Source organism: Amblyomma maculatum, chromosome 1, assembly GCF_055883805.1.
Source record: "Amblyomma maculatum isolate TAMU_Amacu chromosome 1, ASM5588380v1, whole genome shotgun sequence".
NCBI classification, from domain to species: domain Eukaryota; kingdom Metazoa; phylum Arthropoda; class Arachnida; order Ixodida; family Ixodidae; genus Amblyomma; species Amblyomma maculatum.
The window spans coordinates 256,511,925-256,534,220 of record NC_139344.1 but is presented as its reverse complement, the minus strand read 5'-3'; the positions used below and the strand labels follow the sequence as shown (position 1 = coordinate 256,534,220).

General features: G+C 46.6%; 1 protein-coding gene across 4 annotated transcripts in view; it reads right to left on the bottom strand.

Annotated features, from left to right (window-relative positions):
- Positions 1-15,390: 15,390 nt before the first annotated feature.
- The window catches only part of LOC146206290 (ADP-ribosylhydrolase ARH3-like), a 98,588-nt gene continuing 91,682 nt past the window's right edge, over positions 15,391-22,296 (bottom strand). For 2 of the 4 annotated variants that reach the window (XM_084590918.1, XM_084590916.1), the window contains exons 2-7: positions 19,755-19,962; positions 18,411-18,522; positions 17,802-18,018; positions 16,889-17,073; positions 16,407-16,578; positions 15,391-15,858 (exon numbers count right to left, since the gene is read on the bottom strand). In XM_084590918.1, coding sequence (XP_084447044.1) covers positions 15,658-15,858; positions 16,407-16,578; positions 16,889-17,073; positions 17,802-18,018; positions 18,411-18,522; positions 19,755-19,962 — 1,095 coding nt within the window. In that variant the 3' untranslated portion in view covers positions 15,391-15,657. Of the gene's footprint in view, positions 15,859-16,406; positions 16,579-16,888; positions 17,074-17,801; positions 18,019-18,410; positions 18,523-19,754; positions 19,963-21,195; positions 21,536-22,296 lie in introns of those variants that run through there. The other 2 variants (XM_084590920.1, XM_084590919.1) reach the window with 2 other exon arrangements.

Genomic DNA, 22,296 nt, shown 5'->3' with positions numbered 1-22,296 from the left:
GATTAAGCATAACAGTGCGTCTGAGACCTCGTGTGTAGCAGGGGCAACCATTCTCCAAGTAGCAGGATACAAGGCGTCAAGGGAATCCCGAAGGGAGAAATGGTGCAAAAAGGCTGGAGCTGAAAACTAGTTGCGAGCGCGGCGCAGCGGCACTCCCTGCTGCGTCGGCTAGTGCACAGTGGTGCCTGGTTACACTCAACACCACGGTGCGAGGGAGGATTGGGGCTGGGGGAGATAGACGGAAGGGTCCATGACGTGAGGCACCGTGGCTTGAGCATTACTGAGCAGTGAGCACATATGTGCCGACGTCGATTCTTGGGACTGCGGAAGCAATAAATAACCTAGCTTCTTCGGGCCCTTCAAATGGCGGAGACAGCTCCGTGCCAGCAAGACGCTGGGTTCGCCGGTCATTTCACGACTGTTCGACCACGTGTTTTTTTTTTTAATAGCCCGTGCTGTAGGAGAGAGGGAAGGAATAGTTCTCTGGGACAGAATTTGGCGGGAAGACGAAAGAATGTGTGTCCTTCGCGTCCGAAGACCAAGCTTTTGTTTTGTTTATTAGCTTTGATTAGTTTTGCATGGATGGAAACTAGAAAGTAAGTAATTTAATTTCTCAGTAGAAGTAATCATAATGTAATTTCATTACTTTTTAGAGCAGTAATGAGTAATGTAATTTAATTCCTTTTCAAAAGTAATTTTGCCATGCATGGTCTGTAGGCATCTGGTTTTGCTCATGCGGTGAATGCCCAACTGTCACCAATACACACCAAACGGCAATGGCGTATGTGTGCCAGCTCCGCTTTCAGAGACTAGATCGCGCTTTCCAATACTTGCAAAAGAAAAAGAAAAAAAAACTAAATGACCGCGCGGGTAAGTGGAAAGGAGGGTTGGGCTATGGGCCTCTGAAATAGAGCGTAATGTGAGGGAAGAAGCCTGTTCTCTTATCGGCAGTGTACGGCAGTGTACGAAATTAATTGACATACAAGAAAATATATATAAATAAATACCATGTTGACGAAAGTAATAACAAATATCGCACACTAAAAACAGAAGAGAACTGCGCTTCCCAGAGCTTATAGAAGGTTTGAGACATCGACTTAATACGGCATTCCTCAGTGCTAGCATGTAATTGGCTTCACATCCCGTACGTTAAAATTGATTTTTAAAGAAAAATCAAATATCTGAAAAAATTATTCCGACATCTGGCCACAAAAATTTTCATCCGATTGATTTGTCCGTCTCGAGCAGACGGGAGCACAAAACAGACACGTTCAGTTCGCCACATCAATTCGTCCGTCTAGACACCAAAATGTCCAGCCGGAAACCATCTTAATACTTTCTAGCTCATAAAAACATGTAGGAGAACGCTGTTCTCTTTTTGTTTTTGTTTTTTCTGCGCCTGAATAAGAAATTTCAAGAAAAACCTGATATTATGAAGTCAAGAATCCCTTACTCTCCTCCTTCCTCCCGCATTGCTTGATTTCAATAGAATTTGAGAGAGAAATAAAGAGCCTTAGCGGAGCGAAATCATTTTTTTTTTCATTGCGCTTGACTGCATACAAGCCCCATATATTTTTTTGTCTGTTCTATCTCGGCAAATGATTAACATGCGCATGCGTTTTCCTGTATACCAGTTGCGTCTTATAAGATGTGCCGTCCATTTCATCCCATTGCAGTTGTTCGGGGCCACCTGTGAATCTGTATAAGAAACAAGCAGCACAAAACTAAGAGAGGTTGTTCTGGAAAATACAAGAATATAAATTTACAGGACCGAAATATAGAACGATGACGTACAATTCGAAAGGGAGGACTTCGATAAAATGCCCAGATGGTATTGTGCCGGTTTTTCTGGTTTGTTCATGTTTTTTTTTTTATCTGTCAGTATCACGTCCCCTAACAATTTCGCTGCACCATTTTCTGTTAAGTTTCCGTGTAATGTACAGCAAGGTCCTTTATCGAATGTAAGGCAGCAGCCGTTATAGCGCCTGGAAACGGGCATGCACAAGACACAGTTCTGCACCGCGCCGTCTGCGCAAAGACAATTTGCTTCGCTTTTTAGTTTGCTGCTTTTTTTGCGGCCTCCGACAAAAGCATCGCAGGTCAACGTGAGTTATGTGCTTTGCGCGCTCCTGGGTGTTTGAGCCTGCCGCAAGCATCGGCACAAACAAATCAGAGGAAACGGGGGTGGCTGGCGGGGGCATGAGGAGTTCGTAAAGTAAAAAAAAAATATATCTCCTTCCAAGTAGACCAGAGGGAAGCGGCATCGGGCTGCTGATATTACGGTGGAATGCCGAAAGCTGGGCAGGGGCTGCCACATCCGGTCGTCCGATTGGGGGGTAACCAAACACCGAGAGTCGGCGGGCACACCGCGGCAGTACGCTCGAGCTCCGCGTCAAAAGGGGCGCTCTTCGAAGAAAGCCGCGGCAACAGCAAAAAGCCTGGACCTCACAATTTCGACCTCACACAATGACGACCTCACTCAACCTCAAACTCACGCGTGAGGTTGAGGTCCAATTTCGTGACCTCACTCAAAAAATTTCGAGCTGTCACCGACCTCACCTCAACCTCACCTCACTCCGTGAGGTTGAGGTCATTTTGAGGTTGAGGTCGACCTCATGAGGTCGAAACCTCATGAGGTTGCCCACCTCTGATCCGTATACGCCATCAATGCACCTTTGTTTAACTTCATTAGGAGGCTCAGTCAGTCTTGTCGTAAAAAAATAAAAATAAAAACACCTCTGTGATATGATATGCAAAGCCTACCATGGACGTCTCTAAAGGCGTCTGAAGGAAACAATCAATGCTTACGAGACCATTACGGCAAAATTTAGGTGTCCCCCAAAATTTAATTCCTTTATTTATTTTTATTTTTCCCAACGCAAAACATGCCAACCCACAGACCGGTCAACCTACACGCTGTGAAGATAAACGTTGGAATACTTATGCGGGTTTGCTATGCTCTTGGGGCTGTGGGACATCAGGCGATCGCATACGGCGTCACCCGGTGGTTCGCGTTCGTTACAATATAGTATACAGGCATGACATATTCTACGCAAAGTCATGGTATCTCATTACGCTGTAATGCTAGACATTTAATTGCAAGGACAGGCGATCCAGTGTTAAAGCCTGCCGGCTGAATATATTTACCCTCGTATTCCTGAAATGGCCAAACACTGCCGGTATCATCGTGTTGAACACTAACCGAAAACGAAATAAAAACTGGCTCGATAGCCCGAACGACCGCACCTAGATAGTTGTAATCAATACAAAGCGGGTTGGATGGCATTCCTTTATGCTGTGTTATATAATTACTGCAACCCTCTTTTGAGCGTTTTTTACTCAAAAAAAAAAAAGATTATATTTTGCTTGCGCGCCTTCACAAGCATTATAACGCAAGGCTTTTCCACGTCTATAGTTTCTAGTTCTCTTTCTCCCAGGACGCCCCCGGGAGATCGTCGTAATTTTCTCCGTCCACGCAACAGCACCTGGGAAAGCTTCTTTTCATGCACAAAGATAGCAACAAAGAGAATGAGAAGTTTCCTCATCCTCCAGGTTGGCATCAGCAGTGATTCAGAGGAATGCTCTGTTCCCGAAGCGACAACCTGCGTTCCTAACTGTGCCTATAAAAGCGTGTTTTTTCTTTCTTTTTTTTTCTTTTTTTTTTTTTTTTTTTTTTAAGCGGAATGCTCCGTTTGAGTTCGAATTTCTCCGAAGCGGTAGACGTTGAGTCCAAATTTGCAGCTGAAGATAATTTTAGAATCAGCGAGAAGCGCTAAGCTATGTCATGGACTGCTCAGAATGCGTGAACCTGGCAGCGCTTTACCAAGTCCCGGATGAGAACTTTGTAATCGCGGTGCTTTCGGGTGCACGGACCTTGCGCGTAACGCGCTGTCGTGTGATACTATTTTTTAACAGGTCTTCATTCCTGCCAAATAAAAATGGCTGCGTTAAGAATACCTCGTATGAAGCGTTTGGGTAGGACCATTTTCGCGGTGCTAGAAACCTGAGCGTTGAAAGCCATATTTGAAAAGTTAATTATACCGGCTGATTATTAAAATAGGCGGAACGCTAAATACCCACCGACACTAAACTTCTAACAACATTCACTTATTCTCAGTTCAGAAAAATGCTTTCTTTTCTATTTTATTTTTGAATCGAGCAGGGACGCAAAATATGGTAATGATATCTTCAGGAAGGAAAGCTAAACTAGCATATGAAGCCTCGACCACGTAGTAATAAATAAGAATAATAAACATGAAACGTTGCTTGTGTTGACCGTATTCGATTCTGAAAACTCCCTTCTATGGGACGCGACTCGACCTAGCTGGAAAGAAGGAAAAGGAAAAGGAAGGGCGGAAGCCAAAAGCCGTTTTCCTCCTCCCTCTCTCTTATCGAGCTCTCTCGATTTCTGTTCAGAATGCTGTCGTCAGCGAAATTTCATTACAGATACTTTTTCCCGCGTTTTTCTACTGGCGACTTGTCAGTTGCTAGCTTTCAGCGTTTAGTCAGTTTAGTTGTTCGATCGTGACTGCGCACTTCGCGATTCGCTCTTTTCGCGATGCAACGACGTTACCAGTCGGGCCTGAGCTAGGAGCCGGCGTGATGTGCGTCATCTGAGTTGCCCACGCTCTTCTATATTGAGAAAAGGCGCTGCGCAGTTCGGTTGTTCGGTTCTTAGAACTTACTCCCACTTTTTGCCCCTAATCTCGGCTGTGGTAAACTCGCTATTCCGAACACTGTGCGCAAGAAAACTGCTAGAAGCACCTGGTTATCTCAAATGAAGCTATCTTTCTGCACAAAAAAAAAAAGAAAAAAAAAGATTCTGCTTAACGTATATCACCGTTTTTCTTTTTGTTTGTTCTTCGACGCAGATGACATTTAATACCGCCTATTTCTACCTCAAATCTGGCGACTGACGGCCAGAAATTCGGGTCAGACCAAACCAAGCTCTCAAGCAATTTCTAGAAGTCAGCTCGGGCTGGTGGCCCCGCTAGCAGCGGCGAACATTAGGCCAGTATAGAGTTTGTAGCCCTCATTGAATTACAGGGTAACAGAGTAACGCACAAGTCCCTGCGGAAACTCTTGTAGCAAGACACGTCAAGCCAGTCTCCGCAGCCTGAAAGAAGCCTTTGTCTGCGTCTCCGTGCCTCACCTGCCGGGGCACACCGGGCAAGCGCACCGACGCATTGCTTACTTCAAAGCACTGGCAGTCGTGCAACGCTATTTACATAGTTTCAGCGCAGACAACAGCGACCACTTTAAGCTCTGTCTTTCTCTGGGGCGCAATACTGGCGCGCGTGTCTGCAATTACGCCGGGTGCAGGAATTTGGACAGCGCGGCTGCCGGGGTCTGTGTCGTGCTTGGTGGCTACGTTCTGTGGGGCGGAATGGGACCAGGCCGACGGTCTTGCCGGTACAATTACCTGATTTTACTGGCATATTTCGTCCGCGTCGGCAGCTGCCCAAGTACTCGTACTGGATGCGTGAAGCTGCGCTGCGGGAGGACTCAGAAGTCAGTAACTGCGCACAGCTTTACCGCTAACTATAGTAGCTACACTTTTCTAACACAGAAATAAAATTTGATGCTGCCATCATTTCTCCAAATGTGCGCGAATTTTTTAAACGCCTCCAAAAGCCCACATTTAAGTAGTGGCTCGCTTTAAGGTAGTGTGAGACATCGGTTTTTTTTTTTTTTTTTTTTCTTTTCAAAATGATCAATTGTCATGTTTTGCAAGTTTCTGGCAGAACCTTTCTTGACACATCAGGATGTATATTACGCTTGGGTATTCGCGACTTAAAAAAATTCTTCCTGATCGGTACTTTTGTTGACGAAGAGCGTGGTGGTAGGAGTGTTCAGAGGCATTAATTACATTTTGTAATTATTAATTTTTCAGATTTGCCTGCCGTGTGAACCAAAACATCTTTTTTTTTTTTTTTTTATAATTCCGAAAATATATTATTTTGGTATTTGCGACTTCAAAAATCCCTTTTCCATCCTTTTTGAAGTCATGTCGAGCAGAGAAGTTGGAGTTTTCCAGGACTTTGAGTGCAAAAACCACGAATGGTAAAATAAGTACTTTTCGATGCTTGTGTACTTCTTTCTTAGGACCCCCCCCCCCCCCCTCCCACCAGCAATCCCCCGGCCACTACCATTTAAAAAAAAAAACATAAATAAAGAAAATTTTCCAGTTCTCCACACATTTCAAACAATGTTTTTTACATCAGCAGGACTAGAATGGATGTCTAAGTCAGTTTGTATTTTGATAACCAAAAAGCACATTCATGACTGGCAATTGTACAGTACCGAAAAAGCAAAAATACATAATAATTCCATTCCTTGATAAAGTAATAACTCTAGTCGTGTTTTTCAACATAGCCTCTTCCACGTTCATAAAAAAGTTCCGGGACTTTGCATTCAATACGCAAGAAAGAAAAAAAAAAGAAAAGCGCGAGATATAAAAAAAAAAATATATTTCCCACTCAAAATTTAAATCTGTTTTTAACTCCAATGCAAGCTGCATTTATTTAGAAAGCGAAGGTCACAGCCATATTTGTTATTATGACTACTCAAGATGCAATCTTTGGAAGCTATTTCCAAAGTCTCACTCCAGCCTAAGCTCCAGAATTAATTGCGCTTGGAGTATCGAACATGTGTCTCGACCAGGCGGTTCACGTTTTATTCGTATTCCATTATTTCAGACACGATGACGGTTTGGCTTATGGTGTTTAACGTCCCAAAGTGACCCAGGCTATGAGAGACGCTGTGATGAAGGGCTATGGAAATTTCGACCACCTGAAGTTCTTTTACGTGCACTGACATCACACAGCACACGGGCACCTAGTTTTTCGCCTCTATTGAGAAGCGGCCGCCGCGCCTGGGATTCGATCCCGCATCCTTGGGCACAGTAGTCGAGCGCCCTGACCCCTGCACCACAGCGGCGAGCTCAGAAAAGAATAGCATTATACAGTCGTGCAGAACAGAATTGAAGTTCTAATAAAAAAAAGGGGGGGGGGGGGGGGCAAGCACTCCTTTGAAACTCTTAATCTGGATCTATCGCCTTTAATTGTTGTGAATATAAAAACAACTGAAAAACAAAGTGACTTAGCATGATATTCCTAAACCACTTTCCTTATGTTAAAGAAACAATCACCCCTGGAATTCACAAGTAACATAAAAAGAATCTAGCGTTCACATCTACTGCCATGTATAACCTATTAATCCCAGGATCATCACTGTTCCACATCTCATAATGTTCTTTTAAATGTTGATACTCTCCGGAAATAATATGTTTTGCCCTGATGTTCGCGGGTTACCCGGAGTAAGCCCATAAAATTGAAACTGAGTCCTGTCTGTAAAAGCTGCACTGACGCTACAGGCAGCTAAATGAACGAGCGTTACACGTTTTTATTGCTATGTACCGGTTTTACCAAAACAGAGCCAAGTGGGTTTTCTTAACTTGCGTAGAGAGGCTCCCGTATCATTCCGCGATGTCATAACCTTCGAAAGGACGGCGAAGAAAGCATCCCTTGTTATGAAGAGATTTGGAGCGCTGTGGTTGCATAAATGGGGGGAATAGCACGATCCAGAAGTGAACACCTCGGGCTTATTTAATAAAGTTTTTTTAGATATGCCGCATGCGCGTCATTATACCACTGAATGTGCCGAAAAGCGAATGCCCACGTCATGAAAGGCGAAAGTTTTTCTTTAAAGCTGAAGTTCGACGTCAAGCGTCATAAATCATCAGGTATCAGAGGGCTATATGTTGCAAAATCTTCACCACTACGTTCTTACCAAAAAGCCTGCAGACTGCGACAATGTACGCTGCGAATAACACACGTTAGACAGCGGAAAACACCCGGCTCCGAAAACCTACAGCGCCCATCTGCACGGCGCCGAGAATTGCGGCCGAAAACGAGCTGAATGTGCCACACCAACCGTGCCGCCTGCTTTGTCAACCTCGGAGTTAATCGAAGGCGCCCATTATTCCTGAGGCCCCAACCCCAACCGACGCAATTTCGTAGCGCGCTGCTGAATACCAATCACGGTCCGCTGGGCGTAATAATGCACACCACGCATGAAAGTCACGGAGGATACGTTCCGTTCTCATTCGGTGTCAGTGCAGCTCTACGTTCCGCGCTTAATGCAAAACATGATCTTTGGGCGCGCTGTTGTAGATTTATTTTATTTCCAGTTGGCTAAAGCGTATCTCGAAAAGCGCCATCTATTCTTCAATCTATATAAGACGCGGAAGTTTGTTTATATATGAGGGAACTGTGGGAGTTGCCTCGAAGACCCTGTAACGCTTAGCTCTGTTTCGTGGTGTGCTCACTTGCAACTGCGTTTTCCCTACTTCTCTCTTGCATGAGTTATAACCTTCATTTCTTAAGAATTGCAGCGGCTGTCTTGTCTGAGTTACAGTATGCTCTTCTGATAATGTCTGATGCAGCACAGAGAACGGCATATGAATAAGTTGTGATTTTTTTTTTTTTTGCCGAGTTATAAAATCACTCTACTGCCAACGACATTTTCTGCTGCGATTACACCGCGATGTTCCTTCATAGCTTCATTTTTTCTAGTCACTAAGCAACCCCTCGTCAGTAGCCGCTCTTGGCGTCGACTCTTGGCTGATCAGCACTGTAATAGATTTGGAATGGAGACCAGAGACCAAAAGTGTCCCCACCAGCCAAGGCAGTTTCAGTTCAGTGAATCCAAGACGGCGGTGCGGGACCCTGCTTCAATTGGACGTCTCCGTGCACTCGCTCCCATGCAACCATCGTGGGAAAAAAACAGTAGCGCCCGCAACTACGCCCGGAGACAGCAAGTCCAGCCGACAGCATTTTACCACGTACCTTCGCTACAGTGTGACCATCCTCATGTGTGCCTGAGCCTCAAGTCGTTCGCATTAAGCAGAAACGGCTCTACGACAATGCAGCCAGCCATGAAATATATCGCGCAACGCATGCCGCCCCGTACAGAAGAAAGTCACACGCGCTGCTCTCCTTCTTCGGCGTCGTGAGTTCCGCTGGTATTCGCCTCCGGGCGGCTCTTGTAACAAGGCACTGAAACAATCTTGGATCATCGGCTCCTGATTAACAAAAATCGAGCTAGTTTTTGCCAACTGCGCGCCAACTTGTCGGCGAGTAGGTCTCCTGAAGACAGGACTCTTTCGGGAGATTTGTCCCAGTGACTCGGGCAAAGAAGACATGGTGAGAGGGGCACCGGGAATGAATGCCAGACCTCAGTCAGCTGAGAAAGCGAGCCAAGGAGCGTCGTTGACCCCACCCTAAAGCGGCGTCCAAGACCACGTCCCTGTAATTGGACTGAAAACGGCGGGAAAGTGACGGGACAGGCTATTAAAAGCGCTCGACACTCGCACCGAAGAGCGATTCCTGAGCGGCTCCCTAAGCAGCTGTCTCAGCTCTCGTTTGTTGGTTTTTGTTACCCTTCTATTCTGTAAATATGTAAATACAGGTTTTTTTTTTTTTTTTTTTGATTCTCCTAATCCCCGTCTCCGGCCCACTTTCATCCCTCAACCGGTGCAGCGGCGAAGCCCGGCATCCGATGCGTGGTGCGACGTAAACGCTACTACCACAACCACTCATAACAGTGTCACTGCAGTTGAAAGGGAAAACTCAGTCAGGGTCAGCTTCAGCCGCAGCATGCGGCACGTAGTACGCGCCAGCTAAATGTCCCTACAATGCTGTTTAATCTGAAGCCGTCATTTTTTTTTTTTTCGGAAAAGTGGGAAACAGCCCTTTGGCACGAATTAACAGGTTCGGTTTCGTTACATTCAAGCAGGGCTCGATATAAAGGCCACGTGTTCAGACTTTAATGATCGGCGAACTGGTGGTCTGGAGCAGTGCATTTCCATGCCTACCATATCCAACCGGTCCAGACGCCAGCGCCAATTCATGCTTGTCATGGTAGCGTGTTTTTTTAAACGCAGTAGTAACATGCTTTCGCTGACGTGAGAGGAGGTTGGCAGGAGAGAGAGCAGCGTGGTCGCGGTACCGGCGTTACGCAGATTGTTTGGCCATTTTTTTTTCATTGCTTTCACCCCCTCAAAGTGAAGCTGATTCTGACGTCTTTAATCTTTTTGATCCGCATTTGACGACGTCCGTCAAAAGTCATTGTGCCTATATGCATCTGCCTGTAAGCAACGCATGTGGTGGCTTTATAATTACACACAAATGTTCTCCCCCCCGCGGTGGTTTAGCAAATGAATAATAAAAGCCGCAGTGGCTCAATACCCAGCGCGCTCCGCTACTATTAGCGCGAATACCCGGGTTCGATCCCGTCCGCGACGGTCGTATTTCGATTGAGGCTCCAGGCGGTCTAATTATTCGGAGCCAACCGCTACAGCACCCTATAAGGGACTTCAAAGACTATAAGGCCTGAGTGTCTTTAGCACGTTAAAGTCCATAAACAAAACCAAGCCAAACAAAATGTCCATTTTCTTTTCTTTTTTCTTTTTTGAGAGGAGGGTGATACACAGCATTTAAACAGAGCCCTCTGCATTTCATAATTATTTGAATATCGTGATGACAGACTAAACGCTATGAAGCGCTTCAGTGTTTATTGTAGGCCCTGAAATAAACTTACGTGCTTTAGTGCGTTTATATGTTGTTTTTATTTCTATGTATAAAAGCCCGGAGCTTTCGCGTCACTTCGACAAATCCGCAGAAGTTTCACTGACACCCAGTAGATGACGCATATGTGTGTGACATATAGCCGCTTAGTAGTATCAGTCCACCAATATTGCTTATGATTTACTATGTATCTGCGCAGGCAGAAACAAAACTTCTGTTACCCCACTGCGCGAATGCGCTGCTCGACTCTTGGGCCGGGAGACTCATGTTCAATCCCGGCCATGGCGGCCGCTTTTCCATGGAGGTGACACGCACGGCGACAACTTCAGGCGGTCGAAAGTTCCTCACATAGCCGATGTCGCTTTGTAACCGTTTAACCCCATATGCCATACCATACCTAGAATGCAGTAGAGAGTGCCGACAAGGGAGCATCACCATCAAATGTGCTCCTTTGTATACCTTCCTCTTCATCGGGGATGCGTAGTCAGCGTCCGTGAAGTGGTCGGAGCAAAAGCAATAGCCTCGATTTAACTGTCATCTCTTATGCCCCTCCAAGTCGATTCGATTGGCTTAATTGTGATATTTGTATACGATGTAAGAAAAACTTGTGTGTACGTGCACTTGACACACATGTGGCAATAGAACGATTAGAATAAAATGAAGTTGAGCAGTTTCTTTTAATATATAGAAATGAAAACAGAGCACAAAAGATTGGGGCGTGTTTGCAATGTGGGCGAAGCAATAATCCTCCGAAGTTCGATACAGTTTCCTTTCCCGCGGTTCTTAGTCCAGGCTATCCGATTATTGCCGATTACGCTTTGCTCACTGCGACAGACGACCTCTCTTTTTTTCTCTCCCTCTGATTTTCTGCAGACATCTATTTGTTCACGAAGGGTTGCACTCGAGAGCCGGCACTGTTGTTGGTTCGGAACTATGTCCGGTGCTCATCTCATGTTTCTCAGCCATGAAAAGCAGAGAACGGCTGAGAGCCGGAGGAATTGTCACGCCAAGCTCAAGCATCACTCAAGTCACCTCCAAATTCCTCCCTGCTCTAGTGGGCGAGAAGGTAATGAGCTATAAGGTTTTCAACTCTGTCTGCCTCCTCTCGGGTTGTCGCCACCGCCGCGTGACAATGCAGAACGCATCCCAAAACAAAACCGACCCTTCCGCCGGACTTCCCACCCGCGATCGACGTCAGGCGTGCTAACATGAAAGCTAACGCGGTATCAAATCCAGGCCACGGCGGCCGCTTTTCAGTGGAGGCGAAAGCTTTGCGATGTCGGCCCACGCTAAAAAGACCCGGGCGCTGGAAACTTCCGGAACCCTCCCCTAGGGCTTCCCGCGTAGCCTGAGTCGCGTTTGGACGTTAATCCCCAAAGACCAAACAAAACCAAACTTAACATGAATATTAAAAGCGTACTGGCGAAATAAGCCTTGAAGGACGTTATTAGTCCTCCACCAAAATGATTACTTGGTATTACGTGCTCGGTGTGAAAAGATCAGGAGAAAACCGTTACATCTGTTGGAAATGGTATCTCATAAGTAACATGCACCTTAAGTACACTAGGAGCAATGACTGATCATAAACGCAGGAGGATACGTAATTCCCATTAGGGTTGCAGATTTTGCGAGGTGTGCGGCAAGATTTCAGTATTCCTCGAAATATTCCTGGCATATAACTGCTCGCGGATGCACAAACGTACTAGTATAGTAAGCGTATTATCCTTTTCCTCAAGTTTGGTGAAGTTCGGTGGCGCACAGAAATTCTCTATGTACATGTAAAATGGGCTGCTTGGCATTACGAAATGGCTGCACTTTTTTTCTGGTTTTATATTTCATTAGTCATATCACCAACTCGAGCGCAAGTCACTGCTGACGTACATTTTGTCAACTGGGAAGTTGAAGAGCTTGGCGCAGGTAACGGTATTTTGGCATCCTACCGCAGCACAAGACGCGTGGTAGTGTATCGGTATCATATGGCCCAGGTGCGAGCGTGCTCGAAACGTCGAAGCCGCTAATGCACTCTCATCAATCGCCGCTCCGTCGCCGCACTTGAGAGAGAATGCGCATCTGCTTTCGCACACAAAACGTATGCAGGTGGAGGAGAACAGTAAAGGAAAACAATGAAGCCGTAATAAATATAAGGTATTCAGATGATTTTATAAACTTATTGTGCGCTCTAAAAATACAACGTGGATGCGTATGTGCAGAAACTATTCGTATTAGAACGCTACTTCTTATAAAGTGCACGGTCTCAAAGTTGAAAGCGTCTCCATATGGATGGCCAAAAGAAGCTTATACGATTGCTTATGTCCCTTATGTATTTTTACTATTCATTATTGGTAATCGAATACTCGCTCATAATTCACTGCTTCTCAACTAGTCTTAGGCCTTAGTCCGTACCGCAGGTTATAAAGGCAATTTTTACCAGCCACTAGGTGGACAAAGCGCCAATAAGAAATCGGGACTGGAGCTTTCCCACAATCGTTACGCTAACGTAGCACTTCAGAGGTTACAGAGTCTGTTCACTGGTAGCTATCAATTCGAACGTTTACATCGGCCGGACTAAATGTGGGAGCTCGAACATACGTAAATGCCACAGATTTGAAACATATTCGATTTTTTTCGTTAGGTGCCTTCGGATAATGAGCTACCACACCGGACGGTGCAGCGATGAATGTTATTGCCCAGACTGTTCGTCCAGTTTAACAAAAGCATTTCGTACGACGCCTATTTACTAATATGGCCAAAAGCATCGCTTGTAGTAGCGTGGGGCTACCGCTTCTGAGGGCCATGCGTTCTAGCCTAAAATTCGAGTTTTCAGTAAGTTCGCTGTAGCTGTAGCGTACGCTTTCATAATTTTCTTGAGCGAGCGAGAGAGTTTGAAAGTGTCACGACAAAAATCCGAAGACCCTCCAGTGAGTACATACAACACATATCGGAGCACGAAAAACCAGCAGTGTGACTCCAGCTACTTGCAATTGATTCATTAATGTGAACACACACACACACACACACACACACACACACACACACACACACACACACACACACACACACACACACACACACACACACACACACACACACACACACACACACACACACACACACACACACACACACACACACACACACACACACACACACACACACACACACACACACACACACACACACACACACACACACACACACACACACACACACACACACACACACACACACACACACACACACACACACACACACACACACACACACACACACACACACACACACACACACACACACACACACACACACACACACACACACACACACACACACACACACACACACACACACACACACACACACACACACACACACACACACACACACACACACACACACACACACACACACACACACACACACACACACACACACACACACACACACACACACACACACACACACACACACACACACACACACACACACACACACACACACACACACACACACACACACACACACACACACACACACACACACACACACACACACACACACACACACACACACACACACACACACACACACACACACACACACACACACACACACACACACACACACACACACACACACACACACACACACACACACACACACACACACACACACACACACACACACACACACACACACACACACACACACACACACACACACACACACACACACACACACACACACACACACACACACACACACACACACACACACACACACACACACACACACACACACACACACACACACACACACACACACACACACACACACACACACACACACACACACACACACACACACACACACACACACACACACACACACACACACACACACACACACACACACACACACACACACACACACACACACACACACACACACACACACACACACACACACACACACACACACACACACACACACACACACACACACACACACACACACACACACACACACACACACACACACACACACACACACACACACACACACACACACACACACACACACACACACACACACACACACACACACACACACACACACACACACACACACACACACACACACACACACACACACACACACACACACACACACACACACACACACACACACACACACACACACACACACACACACACACACACACACACACACACACACACACACACACACACACACACACACACACATCCCACGCTGCCACTCGGACTTTTGTACACTGACCCATGGAGGAGGCTATAAGCACCGAGATGGGTGGCCGAATGTTGCAACAAGCAAACAAGCAGTCGCGAGATTGTTTGGTGCTCAGTTGACTGATGGATACATGAAATTGAGCAATCTTATCGTTACTGCTGCATCCACTGTGCTAAATCGAACAAAACCGTGCTGTTATGTGCATATATGTATGTGCTCTTAAGAACAACTGTTTCGCAAAAGTTTCACCGTATACTCTTCAGTGGTTGCCCATATCGGCCGTTTCGCAACGATGGGACTACAGCCGAAGAAGAGATTGGGCGCTTTCCTACCAAACCACCCGCAGAAGTAGACGGTTTCTTTCTTTTTCTTTTCCTGAAAGCACAATCTGGTTCTCGCCCCAGCGGGGTCACCCCTCTAAACAGCCTCCCCATCAACAGTCAGCATGTTTCGTTGCTGTCGAAAGAAAGGCTTTCGCAAGCGTTAGTGAAAACACCACGCCGCAGCCCAAAAGCAAGAAATCAAGTCAGCCAACCGATAATATGGTATGTTTTTACTCAGTGCAATAAAGCATAGATTACGAGAATATACGCAAAGGAAGCTCGTTACTCCTCCATTCATGATTTATACATCCAGATCAAGACAAGCATCGAGAAGCACGACAGCTCGGTGGCGCAGAGTGGGACAGGCGTGGAAGACCCCGGGCCACCAGGCGGTGCAGGGCTGCTCAGCGCGCGTTCGATACATAAATAAGTGGTGGCCGGCGTGCGCCCTGGCGTCGGGCGCGTCGCGGCGAGGGTCACTTGGACACCGTTTCCTCGATGCAGTCTGCTATCCGCGTAACTTCGTCGACGGCCTGGCACTGGCGCTGGAGCACGCTCGGGATGGAGTAGATGCCGTGGAAGGCACCCGATATGCTGCACGCCATGGACGCGATGGTGTCTGCGTCGCCGCCACACGCCACCGCGAAGTACAGGCAGCGCACGAACGGGCTCTCGTGCTGCGAAGATGGTAGCGTACGCATGTATTGGCCTACTCTGTCGATTGACGCCCACTGAATTTGTTCCAAATCCACGCCCGATGCCAATTATCTTATAGGGCAATAATTCCTCTTAATGACGAAAACGTTACGCGATGATTAGTCAACATTCTCTGCGCCCGCTGCAGCCATGCTATTCCTGCAGAAGTGTTGTCTTCCGCCCGCCCGAATCTAGCAGCACCAACTGTCCCATGAAAACCAATCTGTAACTTCAAGGAACGATTGCTTATCCGAAAGACTGGCCCTGTCTATTTCCTCTACTTGATTGCAGCTAGGAAACTTCTACGTAAATCGAGTGGATCAAGGTTTATTCCAGCTCTAAGAATCGAATAGACACGGAAGGCGCGCAGATGCCAGCGTCAGCTGCGACCTGATGGCACCGATAGCGAAGTGAAAGCACGGACTCCAGCCGTTGCTCGCCGTTGCACCACAAGGCTCACTAGTCTGCCGCTGGAAGCGCGTGCGAACAACGTGCAAAGAAAACGCCATTCGTGCAACGTAAGCCTTACCTCGAAGTCTTTCAAGGGTCTCTGAGATCTCAAGAAGCTGTAGATGGCCGTTGGAACAGATCCTTGCGCTGTGATGTTGTTTCCCAGGGTTTTGGCCACTTCTGCCGGCGAAGGATCCAGGTCAGGATTCGACACAAGCTTTTTAATGTGCATTAGCTTGAATACCAAAGGCCTGCGCGAAAAGAAACAGAAAATGACGCACGTTATAAGTCAGTACAGTCAAACATCTCATGCCGTGAACTATCTACCGTCGCATTATCGATACGCCTACTCTCTACCCAATGCGAAGCCATGGGACACCAGTCTACACGGAGATGGATATTTTAACTCGAGTATGTGACATCAAGCTGTAAGAGGGCAAGTTCATGACCAGAACTGAGGTCACACCCGAACTAAGGTTACAAGATCATTATGTTGCTGTTTGCACAAAGAATGCGTGAGAACATTGACACTTGAGTTCCTGATAAAAGTATTCTGCTTACTTGAATCCATCAATGGCATCCTCAAGTTTGTCCATAAAGGCGATGAGATGGTCGATGTAGGCAACGGGGTCCAGAGGTGTCTTCGGATCGCTTTTCAAAGCGAGATAGATGGCCATGCACTGCATGATGGCCGCGTTGTAGCCTGTCTGGTTGCTGTGTGTGATCTTGGCCTGGTTTCTCGCCACCTGAGCAAAAGTAGCGCATCGAATTTGTAGACCACGAACGTTTACAATGTGCCTCGACAGGAGCTGATCTGACGGAGGTCATAGACATTAACTCTCCTGCCATTAATACTGCCGATGAATCACGGCAGTGCAGTGGCTGGTCAGTACGAGCAGTAACTACGAAAACGTTTCGTTGCAACAGGAGCTGAAAAGACAGTTTTGCTGTTTGAAAAAAAAAAAGTTCACACTTCATGCACTAGTGTTCTCTTTGTCAAGGTTACCGCATTCACATCACTATTGTGCTACCTTCAACGAAGAGCTCCGTCCATAGAACTTGTGCATTTAAGCAAGTGCACGGAAGGAAAGATAAGCGCAGCAGGGGGCGGCAGAAAATCAGGTGGGTGGATGAGGTTAAAAAATTCGCAAGGGTCAAGTGAATGCAGCTAGCACAGGACCGGGTTAATTGGAGCAAAATGGGAGAAGCCTTTGCCCTGCAGTGGGTATAGTCTGGCTAATAATGATGATGACTTTAACCTGCCATTTGACTCGTATATTTGAATAAGATTCGAATTTATTTTTGTTTTACCTTCAGCGATGCATTCCTTGCCCCTGACAACTGTGACATTTTTTTCCCAAGAAAGAAAAACATTTAGAGCCACTACTAGTTTACTCACGTTCCACCCTCAAAACCGGAGCGCGAGCGGAAACCTCTCCACAGAGGGACAATCGCGGAGCTGGACGGTGCTCACCTCCACCATTTTCTCGACGTCGTCTATGTAGAAAAGGGCGACGGGCGCGACCCGCATCGAGGCGCCGTTGCCATAGGAGCCGCGTCCACCAAACTGCTCCTGGGCCGGTTTGTAGGGGTCCTCGTAATTGTTGTTCTTCAGCTTGCGGAACACGTCGCGCACTGCATTTCCGTACTCGAAGACAATAGGCTCGTTCTCGAAGTACTCGGTCGTGAATCTGAAAACGGACACTCCTGTGCATCCGGTACGAATTGCGTGAGACGGCCCTGAATAATAAATCATTGCGGGCGGACAGGCAGGCAGTGGCCCTTATTGAAACTAACTGTACTGAACTGCACATGCATGTTCAGTAGTTTGCTCGTTCCTAATGCAAACTCCAATTCGAGCGAAGTTTTGTGCCAGAATTTCAAAAGCAATTATTTGCAGAAACTGATCTTTTCCTCTTCAAATCGTCAAGCGTAAAATCTTTCTTAGAACTATTTGCTACGTGAGAGATGTCAGAAGAGTGCAGACTAAATCGCATAAATGGACCGCCATGCTCAAAAAAATAACAACCCACATATATGCATACAAAGTCAAGATCAAGGTCAAAGTCATAGCCAAGCGTACCTCTTCGCCACATCCAAGGCATCAAACTTGCGTTTAGCCAACAGCGAATTCGCCAGGCACATAGTCATCGCAGTGTCGTCCGTGTAATGGTATTCGCCATGGCCTGGATGAACTGCGCAAAGAAAAAGTATGACGTTGTCCATCAGTATAGCGAGAAGTGGTTGCCGAGCGACTTCATTAAAAATATGCGCGCAATAAGTTTAAGGTAACGGTTCCTGCGTACTGAAAGCTGGGCTTGTGCTGAAATAAGCATCGCACAGCGGAGGGCTACGAATTACATTCAGAGGCAGAAAAGGTTTCAATTGGTGACAACAAAAGGCAGCAAATATAGTTCACCACAAATCGGCAGTTTAAATCGCGATGACTTAGTGTGTAGGTAACGTCGAAAGCAAAACTGAACACAAGTAACTCCCTTAGATATTCTCAACACCAGCTCACTACCGCCACAAAGCAGGGTACAACGTGAATCCACCGGAATTCGTTTTTCGTCGTTAGATATCTAAAATCTTTTGGATTTACTCTAAAATTCATGGCTTAATTATCGCAGTACGAGGGCGTTTTACAGGCTGGATGGTGCATTACTAGAATTCGTTTTCAAAAGCACAGAGGACAGGCAGGAAGGAAGTTGACAAGACAGAGCGCTACTATTTACCTTGTCATCATATAGCGCGCTGTATTGCCAATTTCGTTCCTTCGTGTGCTGTCCTTCTGCGCTGAAATCAATTCCAATATCTTAGTGCGCTTTCTTTCTGCCGTGCAGCATATGACTGGTTGGCATTACCGAGAGAAGCGCGTGAATACAAGTGCACTGAGGCGAAAATGAATACGTTTCCATTTATTTACGTTTTAGCTACCCACTCGAATCATGCATGGAAGAAATCGCTGGCACGACTAATATATTATATATATATATATATATATATATATATATATATATATATATATATATATATTGCGTGGTGTGATTCCTTAAGTAGCCTACGGCGTCTGGGACCGAGCGCAGCCACTAACAGGCCTAGCATTTCTGCCATGCAAGGGGAAACGAAGCTTTAGACTTTGATCTTAGGTATTTATTGTCTATTTTCCGAGTATTTATGCGTCCATTTCTGCTCCTTCGCCGTGAGCACACTTCTTGTTTCATGCATGCATGATGCTTAATTCACCAAAAGAAACTGAAACAGAGGGAAGGATTAAAACTGGCCTGGTTCTGCAGCCAGTGGTGGTGGTGGTGTTTTTCTTCTCAGTCGTTATCTGTGTTGCTACCTGCTCCGCACCCCTACAATGGAGCGTATGATTGTGTGTTATTTACGGATAGCATAACGCAACATAGTTTGAGCAGCGTACCACTGGATGGGCGGAAGTTGCGACCGGCGCTGGGACCAGGAACCACAGTGTGTTTCAGCAAGTTCTGGAAGAACGTTTGCTGGTTTGGAAAGTTGTCGCCCGTGAAATCGGTCTCGAAGGGGGCGCCCAGGCAGTCGCCGAGCAGTGCGCCCACTAGGCACCCCTCGAACTTCTCCACCAGCGTTGTGTCAGTGGACATCCTTGTGTACTGCAACAGAGAAAATAGTGGCGGGGGCGTTAGTGCCAACTGAATCCCAATGGTCCATGCGGATTTTTTTTTTTCGTCATATTGGGACTGATTAAATTTTCGGTGTTAATTAAAGGCACAGCCCCCCGTCATGGGCACAGCAGATGGCTATATAAGAACGCCGAAGATACTACAACGCAAAAAAAAAAAAAGGAAAAACAAAAAACACGGTAGTGGGCAAGTTTGTGGGAGTTTAGCAGTTTACACAACGCGAAAAAATAAAAAAAAAAAAAGCGCCGTCAGACACTTACTAAGGCAGAAGTGTTACTAGAACTTCTAGCTCTGAAATCATAAATGAAAGCTGTTTCGAAAGAAAAATAAAGATTATGCCAGCGTTCAGGACATGATTTAAACATCGTAAGAACCGGCAGAGCTGGACATCAGAAACAACGGCAGTTGTCACGTCGCCCTAACTATACACTGAACGGGGTTCGTTAACTGTGAGCTTAGACTAAAATAAGATATCCAATAATGTTTTATTGAACGCTCTACACCTTAATGAGCTGTTTCTTCACGTCAGAGGATTTTGCACGCGGCATAAGCGGCAATATCATTAGGTTCCACACTCTGCAGCGGAAGCAACCGTAGCGAGGTATGCTCGCTATTACTTCCACCAGCTGACATTTAAAGCATGCAGCGTAATATCAGTACAACAAGATGTTTTTGCATTTTGCTTCTATGGAAATGAAGCCGCCGCGGCCGGGTTTAAAGGCGGAACTCGCGAGGTTGCCACGGTGGGTTGCGTGTGTTATACCGGTCTTCAGTACATCTAAAAAGTTTGTTGCAGTTTCACTACAACGGTCTTACGCGTTCCACAGTAAGGTACGAAAACTAAACGTGACCGTAAACACGCGACCGACAAGTGGTAAGAGAAGCCATTACCTCTATGAATAGCAGAAAACACGGATAGCATGATATATAAACTAGCTCCTCCGCGTGAATAAAAAGGGATGCCATTAGCTGTGTTCCACTTTAGGATGCAATAACATTTTGTAAGGAGTTGTACATACACCACAATATCACGAAGCCCCCCTCTCCGTAGTAATGAAAAAATGATTAAAGATAAGCACGAGAGCGCCAACCGTTCATTTAGGACGTCTGTTAGAAAGGAAAAGAAAACAAAAATACTTTTTGCTGCGCGCCCACATAGCCCCATCATGTGTATCACCACCAAAAAACAAAAAAAGTCTATACTGCGAGGGCAATGCCACTTGTGAAACACAACCAGGACCACAGCTGCCGCAAAGTTTACGCCCACCGAGCAACAGGCGCCGCTGATGTTCCTCCGACGGCAGTAAAAAACTCCAGCGCCGTTCAGGCCTCGTACGTCCGCACTCGTGTGGTCTCGCACAAAGGAAGCACTCGCCGCTTACAACTGCAATAACACGAGCCACTGCCCCAAGCGCACTCTTGAGAAGGCTGAGATAGGGCTCTGAGGGGGACGACAACTATTCCCGGTGCACGTTTCCGGGAAAGAGCGGCGCAAACTCAGTGAGCTTCCCCCGATATCGCGGTGACGTTATTCAAGCACTCCTCCTCACTGCGGCCAGAGTTGCAAGAGAAGTGCCATGCCGATAACGCGTGCCCCCTTATATGAGCGCCCATGAGTCACGCCGAATGCAGCGGAATCTCGTAAGGGGCGCTTCGGACGGGAATCCGGTAACGCCCCCGACTAGGGTCAACTGAAGCTCAAGGGGGATTTTTCCGACACATCTACCGAGTGCCGGGTGTCAAACATTTTTCGCGGTTCCTTCCCGCTTGTGTCTACGTCTCTTTTGTGTTGCGAAAAAAATTTTCATCATGGATAGCAACCAACAGCCCACACCACCATGCTTTTGTACCGAGTGTCGTTTCCGGCAGCGTCCACATTGTGTTCAACTAACTGGTCGGTGCCAGAAAGAAAGCGAAACTGCAAGGTAGGCACAGCACCTGCGATTCTTTACCCATTAAGTAAGCAGTGGTAATGATCTCGAGCGAGACACATTTTGCTTATCTGGATTATCACGGAAGAAGTGTATTCTGTAAATAAGCCCAAACGACTGCCACGCAACGAAATTTGCAACACAGCGGAAAGAATCGGAAACAACCGCACGCAAGGCCCGAACAGCTTGGGGCGTGACAACTGCAGATCGTCCTATCCGACGGTGGACCCACAGCCCAGCAATCGGCGCAGAACGCCCATGACGCAGCCCCCTGGGCTCAAAGGACATTGAAATACAAATGCATTTCACGTACGTCTGTAACTCTTATCTGATCTTTAAGTTCCGCAGAGCACGGGGCGGGAGGGACACAGCG